Genomic DNA, 8,860 nt, shown 5'->3' with positions numbered 1-8,860 from the left:
ATCTTCTAGCAAGGCTACAAAACAAAAATTAGATGACACAGATGACTAATATAAGGAAATGAAGGAGTATTATGATAGCTCTATGTCCACAAATTTAATACATTAGATAAAATTATCTTCAGTGACATAATCTATAAAAATTCACACAAGGATAAAAAGGTAATCTAAATAAATCTATATCTACTAAGTAAACTAAATCAGTAATTAATATTCCTCAAAAGAGAAATCACTAGGCCCAGATGGTTTCACTGGTGAATTCTACCAAACATCTAAAGAATTAACAATAATCCTCCAAAGGGTCTTCCAAAAAATAAAGCAGAAGGAATACTCCTAACTTATTCTGTGAGACCATTACCCTAACACCAAAACCAGTAACAGATATTATAAGAAAGGAAAACTACAGACCCATAACTCTCATGGACATAGATCTAATGATCTTCAATAAAATATAAGCAAATCAAATTCAACATGTATAAAAATAACTATACACCATGACCAAGTGAGATTTATTCCAGGTATACAAGTCTGGCTTAACATTAAAAGACCAATTAATGAAATTTATGATATCAACAAGCAAAAGAAAAAATATATTATCATATCAATTGAGATACAAATAAAGCATTTGATAAAATCCAACACAGATTCATGATAAAAAAGTCTCAGTAAACTAGGAATAGAAGGAAATTTCCTCAATGCTTGCCACCTATGATCAGGAAAAAGGCAAGGATGTCTCCTCTGAGGCCTCCTATTCAACACTGTACTGGAAGTTCAAGCTAGTAAAATAAGAAAAGAATAAGACGTATAACTGGGGAAGGAAAATTTTTTCTCCCTTTGTTCACTGAAGAAATATTTGTCTACATACAATAAAAAGAACAAGGGCTCTTTGGAGAAATGACTGATTCTAGAAATAAGGCAGTAAATATACAAAATGAGCCTGGAGTATCTTGTAGTGTCAGTAAATTCTGAAGAACATGTTAAGGGACACCACAAATGTTGCATTCAACAAAAGCCATACTGTTGGAAAGTAAACAAAACACAAATTCTGTTTTTTTTTTCCCCAAAAAAAATTTAATTGCAAGGGAAAAGAGCTAACAGAGGAAGAAATTACAGATTTAAAAAAGACTTGAGACATAAAGAACAATTGTAGTGATTAGATCCTATTTGGACACAGATTCAAAGAAACTGATTTTTTTTAAAGTATGTCTGCCATGAAAACATGAAAAATACCTGGCATTTGAAGATTACTTATTTAAATTTTTTGAAAAGAGTTAGATTTATATTTCATAAAAGAATCTATATTTTAGGAAGACATGAAATATTTGACATGTACATGAACTTGGGCAAATTTTAGGAGATGGTGAGGGACAGGGAAGCCAGGCATGCTGCAGTCCATGGGGTTGCAAACAGTTGGACACGACTGGGTGACTGAACAACATGAAATATTTAGAAATAAAATAGTATGATGTTTTGAATATGCTTCAAATTATTCCAGTAGCAAGAAATGGGAGAAGGTGAAGGTATAACCGGAACCAGATTGTGTTGAAGTGTGTTGATGCTGAGTGTCAGGTATATTGGGTTCATTATATTATAAAACAAAGAGAAATGGATTCTTTTTATTGTGTGTATGTTTGATAATTTCTGTAATAAAAATATTATAAATATGCCATTAAATTTGAAATCCTAAGTGAAATTGACCATGTAAAAGTTTAATCAAACAATACAAACTGAAACTGTATTCAAAACTCAAGCCACCATCACATGTTCCAAAACAAGGCAGTTTTGGAAGCCAGTTTTACCAAATAGTAAGGGAGAAACAAATTATCACCTTATGTAAACTCCAAAACATACAGAAACAGTCAATTATTCAACTCATTTTGCCAAGTTATTGCTCCTCAATTCAAAAACCAGATGAGAACATCCCATGAAAAGAACACTTTAAGCCATGCTCACTCACAGAGCAGCAAATATTCTAAATAATTTAATAGCATATTCAACATAGCAGTGAATTAAATGAACAAATGGGCTGTGTCTGAGGAATAAAAATATGATTTACACTAGAAAATACTTTCAATTATAATTCCCTGTACAAATTAGAGGAGGAAAAAAACACTTGATCACATCAGTGGGTGTATTAAAAAGCCTTTGAAAGAAATTAAACACAAGTTTATGATTAAAAAAGAGTAAGTTAACATTAGAATAGAACTTCAATTTCCTAAAGTCTATTGCAAACACACTTATATGTAAAATATTAGAATTTCCATTAAAGCCAGGGCCAGACAACACAAAAATGCATACTCTCTCCTCTACTGTCCAAAATTGCACTGGGACACATAGAGCAGTGAATATTGAAATAAATAAGAAGTATGAATATTGAAAAGAAAGATAATATTTGGTGACAATATTATTATCTGTAAAACATGTGGAGTATTTGAATAATTGAGAGATTTCAGGAAAATATATATGGAAAATCATTATAGCAAAATCAAGAACCTTGCCGTCTAAAAGCAATAATTAGAACATGAAATAGGAAATACCTCATTCACAATGGCAAGAAAGTCAAGAAAATTACCTAAAAAGAATCCTAAAAGACATTCTGATAGATTCAGCTCAAAGTCCCAAATAAATAAAGCAGTAAAACATATTCATTAATAAGGAACAGCATTATTAAAAAGATATGAATTCTCCTTAAATTATTTATAGGTTTAGTGCCTTACCTATAAATGCCAAGATGACCATCAGGTTCAGACCACTGACTTCCACTCCCTAAATCAACTCTCAATAACTATAGAAAGGAAGTGGGGGTGGGGGAATCAACGACAAAAGCTAAACAAGAAAACACTGAGAAATCCCTAGGGAAGACTGATGACTGTGGGGAGCTGGTTCTTGTGTTTGGCGAGGTGGGGGCAGTGGGGAAGTTGCGGAAGGGCTGTAGGCCACAGAGATGCAGATGGCAGGATGGGTAAGGAGAAGAAGATCTTAAATTTCTGACCTATTTCATTGCACAAACCAGAGGCAGGCCCTCTAACCACAGATACCAGTAGCTCTGGGATGATAACAGGACAGCTGGAAAGATGAGATGACTGAGGTTGTAGGACCCCAAAGCCTGTGCTAATGACCACCTGAAACCAATTTAGTCTTGTTACAATCAAAAACAGACTAGCCTTGAAAAACTCCCTGAGCAGACAAAACCAATTTAGTCATACAAACAAGCTTAATTTAGGTTTTATTGCAAGACTAACTTGATCTGGTTCATTTCTTGCTTATGCCTCTGGAAATCATCAGCAAAACTTCAGTTGTTTCCCCAAATTGATATGAGGTAATCACTAACCAATTCCCTATCATTTAAGAAATTCAAATATTATAACCAACCACTGTGAAGAATAGTCACTGCCTTCCTACAATATAAGCAGCTGTATAATGATATACCCCTGAGCCTCATTCCATGTTTGGTTTGAATGCTCTTTGTTCACAAACTGTCTTTTTGGCACAGGCAGAATAAACTATGACTAATTATTACTTTAGCGATTCATTGTTTCTACTCCTGTCATTTCTGAACTTTTGACAAGAGACTGAGGACTGGCCTTTCCAAAATAATTTTTAACAGAAGATAAAGAATGGACTGGAGATATTATAGAACAGGAGCTACTAAAGTGATCCACACACAATAAGTATAGGTAATCTTTCACGAAATTTTACATGTATTCTAAACATACACTTGGTAGAGATGTATGTTTTTTGAATATACTAGGAATCAGAGTTAAGAAAATGAAAATCAGTGCTCTGAACTATGAAATGTTAGATAATTTCAAATGAGCAGGACCTCCCCAACTGCTGCTGCTCAGCCTCTTCTGTGCAGAAAAATGAATCTTTTAGAACAAAATGTTTCTGAAGTCTGGCTGGCTGATCAAGAGACTCGATTGAAAAGGTTGCTTTTTCTCTGACTCTCCCCCATGCTCATGGGCACTGCAGCTCCCTATCTAGAAACTAGTTCGTGTTGCAGAATCATTCTCTGCAAGGGACGCAGCTGGACAAATGCTTGGAGCTGACAGTGAGGAGCCTCTCCCAGCCAGGATTTCATCAAGGACCCAGGACCTCAGAAGTGAGGACTGAACCAGGGGCATCCTCTCAGAAGGTCCAGATTATCCAGCTCTACTCCTGATAACAGCTGTGGGAGATCCCTGGCAGAGCTGTCAGACTGTGAGCCTTCCTCAGTCTTCCCTGGGGGTCTTCAGAGAGGTGAGAGCCTTGGCTGGAAGGGGACAGGCTCAGGTCACAAGAGGGAAGAGTCTCAGGCCCTGTCACAAGTCAAGGTGAGGATATTGAAGGAGCAATGAAGGAATCTCCCAGACTGGAAGAGAGGGGTCCCAGCTTTACCCTGTCCCTGCAGTCAGCCCCCATAGGTGCCAAGTCAGAGAGATGTGGAAGCCTCTGACTTCCTTCTGGGGAAGTAGAAAATGAACGTCTCAGGGGAGTGAGGCTTGGATAGAGGGATATGTCTTCAGATCAGCAAAGAAAGGAGTTCCAGAACCTGCCAGGAGTCAAGACAAGGACCCTGGGGAAGGACTGGAGGCACCTTGAACCTCCGAACAGAGGTCAGCTCCACCCTGCCCCTGCTATCAGTGTAGGGAGGCCCCAACAAGCTGTAGCCTGATACGGTGGCCTCTGTCTTCTGCTGGGTAAAATGGTCTAAAGGAGGGAAAGACATCGAGCTGGCAGGCCTGGACTCAGGTAAGCAGAGGAGAGGACCCAAGAACTGTCAGTATTCAAGGTGAGGACCCTGAGGGAGGACTGATGGGACAGTAGACTCCAGAACGGAGGGGATCCCCCAACAGATCCGGTGCTGTCAGCCCAGGCATCTGACTGGATTTAGTATTACATCATTTTGCCTTGGGATACTGAAATAGGGTTGGTTTGGTCTTGGGTGTGCATCCTTCAGTCAGCAGATGGAGGAGTCCCAGGCCTTGACAGACAGGAAGATATGTAAGGACCTGAAGGAAGACCCTGAGGGACCTTGGGGTGGGATGACCATATGCATCATCCATTTCTGACATCCAGGTCTCAGAAAGACTGGGGACCTGGTATAAGGGGTGGGGGCTCAGCAGGGCAGAAAAGAGAATCCCATGTCCTGCTGGGAGTCAAGGCAAGGACCCTAAGCAAAGACTGAGGGGACTCTGGACCCCAAACAGAGGGGATCCCCTCCCCAAATTCCTGGCCCTGGGAGGCCCCTGGTTGGGGGATAGGCACCTTGGCAACAAGTCCTGACTTTCACATCCGAATCTCAGAGACTGAGGCCTCAGATGGGCAGAGGGGAGAATCTTAGGTTCTGCTGAGAGTCAAGCTGAAGCCCCTGAGGGAGGACTGAGGGGACCCTGGACCCCAGACACAGGAGACCTGATAGAAGCCCATTCCTGTTGTCGGCCCTGGGCAGCCCTGGAGTAGGATGACCCCAACAGACATGGTCTGACTTCCTGACATCCGGGTCTCAGACTAAGGACCTGGTACAGGGGGCGGGCTTCCTGACATCCGGGTCTCAGACTAAGGACCTGGTATAGGGGGCGGGCTTCCTGACATCCGGGTCTCAGATTAAGGACCTGGTACAGGGGGCGGGCTTCCTGACATCCGGGTCTCAGACTGGGGACCTGGTACAGGGGGTGGACTTCCTGACATCCGGGCCTTGGAGAGACTGGGGAACTGGTATAAAAGGCGGGGCTTCATTTGGGTCGAGGAGAGAATCCCGGCTGCTGCCTGGAGACAAGGTAAGGTCCTGAGGGAGGACTAAGGGGATCCCGAGGGAGGATTAACGGAAGCCCACAGATCCTCACCCCGGTAGTTGGCCCTGGGAGACCCTGGGGTGAGAAGAGCACACTAGGCCTGTCCTGACTTCCTGACATGCGGGTCTCAGAGAGACTGGGGACCTGGTGTGAGGAGCCAGGTCTCAGGTAGGGAGAGGACAGAACCCCGGTCCTACCAGGAGTCAAGGTAAAGACCCCAGATTCCTGCCCCTGCTGTCAGCCCTGGGAGGACCCTAGGTGGGGTAGACCACTGAGGGAGGACTAAAGGGAGCTGGACCCCTGAACAGAGGGGACCCTGTAGTCCCCAGACAGGATGGCCACATGCAGCATTTCCTGACATCTGGGTCTCAGAGAGACGGGGGACCTTGTGAAAGCTGTGGGGGTCTCAAAATGGCAGACAGGACAATCCCCAGTCCTGCCTAGAGTCTAGGTTCCATGTGAGGAATGACTGAGGTGGTTATACCGCAATAGGGAGGCAGGGATCCTGTCCCTTTGTGGGGGCTACTGGAGGCCCTAGAGCAGGGTGAGCATTTTCTTGACCTCTGGCTTAGGGTCTCGGGAGGTGAGGTGTTTGGGCAGAGTGTGGAGGCTTCAGATCTACAGAGGGTGAACTCCCTGGACTCCGGAGGGAGGACTGAGCAGACTCCCTCCCCTGTGGGAAATGCTGGGAGGGCAGGCGGGAGGTGAGGAGGAGTTGCACCGAGCATCTCCCCAGCCTAGGACCTGAGGGAAGCCCTGGGCAGGTGCGGCCACATGTGGGGCCCCTTAGCGCTTTCTGTTCAGACTCGGGTCTTGTTCTGAGTTTCCCTGCAGGTCCCCAAAGGGGAAGGTCTAGGCCGTGCCAGAGGAAAAGTGGGCACTACAAGGGAACCCCGATGGGACCTCCCACTGCACAACTGGGGAGACCTCACAGAGTCCACCCTTCGAACCATCATAGAAGGCCGGCCCAGGGCTGTGCCACAGTCTACCCTCGAGGTGTCCCCTCCATTTCTGTCACAGGAGCTCCAGGAACCAGGAGGTGAAGGTGGAGGTCTGAGGCCGGTGTCCTGAAGTCAGAGAGCAGAGGAGGTCCAGGCAGAACCAAGAGTCAAGGTAAGGAGAGTGCCCTGAGTGTGCACCAGAGGCCCCCTATCCCAGAACAGAGGGGAACCCACAAGGCTCAAGTGCCCCCACAATGTGAACCCTGGAACCTCGGGATGGGCTGACTGCATCCTGGGGAGCCCCTGCCCTTCCTTCTTTGGTAGCCAGCAGACAGGCCGCCCAGGAGGAGTGCCCCTGTTCCGTCCAAGAGCTCCCCTCGAGAGGAGACTTGTAAGTGGCCTGTGTCAGACCACCCAGGGTTCGTTTCTCAGCTGAGGGCGCTCTCATCCTCTCTCTCCCCCAGGCCCGTGGTCCCCCATCTGTTACCTCTGCCCACACTCCTGTCTGTTGCCGGAAACCAGTCATCATGTCTCATGCTTCAAAGCGAAGGCGCTGCGTGCTTGAGGAAGGCAGTGAGACCCAAAGTGTTCTTGCAGTTGTGGAAGAGGATACATCGTCATCCTCCACCTGCTCCTCCTCATTTCCCTCCTCCTCTTCCTCTTCCTCCTCTTCTTTTTATCCTCTGATCTTGAGCTCCCCAGAGGAGGAGCTTAATGTTATTCCTGGGCCCCTGGGTCCTTCCCAGGATCCTTCCCAGGGTCTGTCCCAGGATCCTTCCCAGGGTCCTTCACAGAATCCTCCGAGTTCCTTTCTCTCTCCCACTGCTGTTGCCTCTCCAATGAGCCAATCTGAGGATGGCTCCAGCAGCCAAAAAGAGGAGAGTCTGAGCACCTCTGAGGCTCTGCCAAATGCTGAGTCCCTGCCCAGAAATGTGATTAATGACAAGGTGGCTGATCTGGTAGAGTTTCTGCTCCTCAAGTATCGCACTAAGGAGCTGACCACAAAGGCGGAAATGCTGAATGTCGTCATCAAAGATTACCAGGATCACTTCCCTGAGATCTTCAGAGAAGCCTTGGAGTGCCTGCAGCTGGCGTTTGGCGTGGATGTGAAGGAAGTGGACCCCAGCAACGACTCCTATGCCCTGGTCACTACCCTGGGCCTCACCTGCGATGGGATGATGAGTGATGGGGAGACCATGCCCAAGAACGGTATTCTGATAGTTATCCTGAGCATGATCTTTATGGAGGGTGACTGTGTCTCTGAGGAGAAGGTGTGGGAAGTACTGAATGTGATGGGGGTATATGATGGGACAGATCACTTTATCTATGGGGAGCCCAGGGAGCTTATTACCAGAGTGTTGGTGCAGGAGCAGTACTTCGAGTACCGACAGGTGCCCAACAGTGATCCTGCCCGCTATGAGTTTCTGTGGGGTCCCCGGGCCCACGCGGAGATCTGCAAGATGACTCTCCTGGAGTTTTTGGCTAAGATCAGTGGAAGTGACCCTAGAGCCTTCCCTCTGTGGTATGAGGAGGCGTTGAGACAGCAGGAAGAGAGAGCCCAATCTGGAATTACCACCACGGATGATACTAGTGCCATGGCCAGTGAAAGTTCTAGTGCCCCATCTAGCAGCTTCTGCCCTGAGTGAAGTCCAAGGCAGATTCTTCACTCTGTGCTTTAAGAGGGCAGTCAATGATCTAACTAGTAGAGGGACAGACTGGGGGCAAGGGAATCGTAGTAAATAGCATCTTTGTGTTTCTCTTCCACTGAGGTGACTTCGAACTTGATCTTCTTTTATTTTTTGGCATCTTAAAATGCTGTTACTCAACTAGAAAGTCTGTTATTCTCAAAACCTAGGTTTATGCATGACATTGGCACATTTAGCTTTTTTTTTTTCAGTTTAGGATACAGAATTTTGATATTTTAAGACAAATTGGGAAACTTTTCATTTTATTTGTACTCTGTAATAAGATGGCATTAGAATAAGAATTTCCTTGAAAATGTGAAAGAACTTAGTAAAATAGAGGAAAAAATTTAGTGGTTTACTTTTTAATTCTCACTTTTAGTCTATTCTGTAACATTAAGATATGTACTTGGATTGTTTAGCTTATTCAAGGATGTAGAAGAAATAAAATAGTAATAAATGAAAT

At 44.9% G+C, this 8,860-nt stretch overlaps 1 protein-coding gene across 1 annotated transcript; it reads left to right on the top strand.

The window, feature by feature from the left end:
* Positions 1-7,125: 7,125 nt before the first annotated feature.
* Positions 7,126-8,386, top strand: MAGEA10 (MAGE family member A10). Its single transcript, XM_005700508.3, has 2 exons — positions 7,126-7,428; positions 7,483-8,386. Exons 1-2 carry the CDS (start codon positions 7,240-7,242, stop codon positions 8,356-8,358), a joined length of 1,065 nt encoding a protein of 354 aa, XP_005700565.3. The 5' UTR covers positions 7,126-7,239; the 3' UTR covers positions 8,359-8,386.
* Positions 8,387-8,860: the final 474 nt, after the last annotated feature.

This window comes from Capra hircus, unplaced genomic scaffold (assembly GCF_001704415.2).
Source record: "Capra hircus breed San Clemente unplaced genomic scaffold, ASM170441v1, whole genome shotgun sequence".
Classification (NCBI taxonomy): Eukaryota; Metazoa; Chordata; class Mammalia; order Artiodactyla; family Bovidae; genus Capra; species Capra hircus.
Note: the sequence above shows the minus strand (reverse complement) of the source record. Positions and strands in the feature narration are given on the sequence as shown.

Excerpts from the sequence above, each read along its gene's own strand:
- MAGEA10 (XM_005700508.3), top strand. The coding sequence starts at position 7,240 with ATGTCTCATGCTTCAAAGCGAAGGCGCTGCGTGCTTGAGGAAGGCAGT. Across the intron at positions 7,429-7,482 it reads CCCCAGAGGAGGAGCTTAAT|GATCCTTCCCAGGGTCCTTC; the intron begins GTTATTCCTGGG and ends GGTCTGTCCCAG.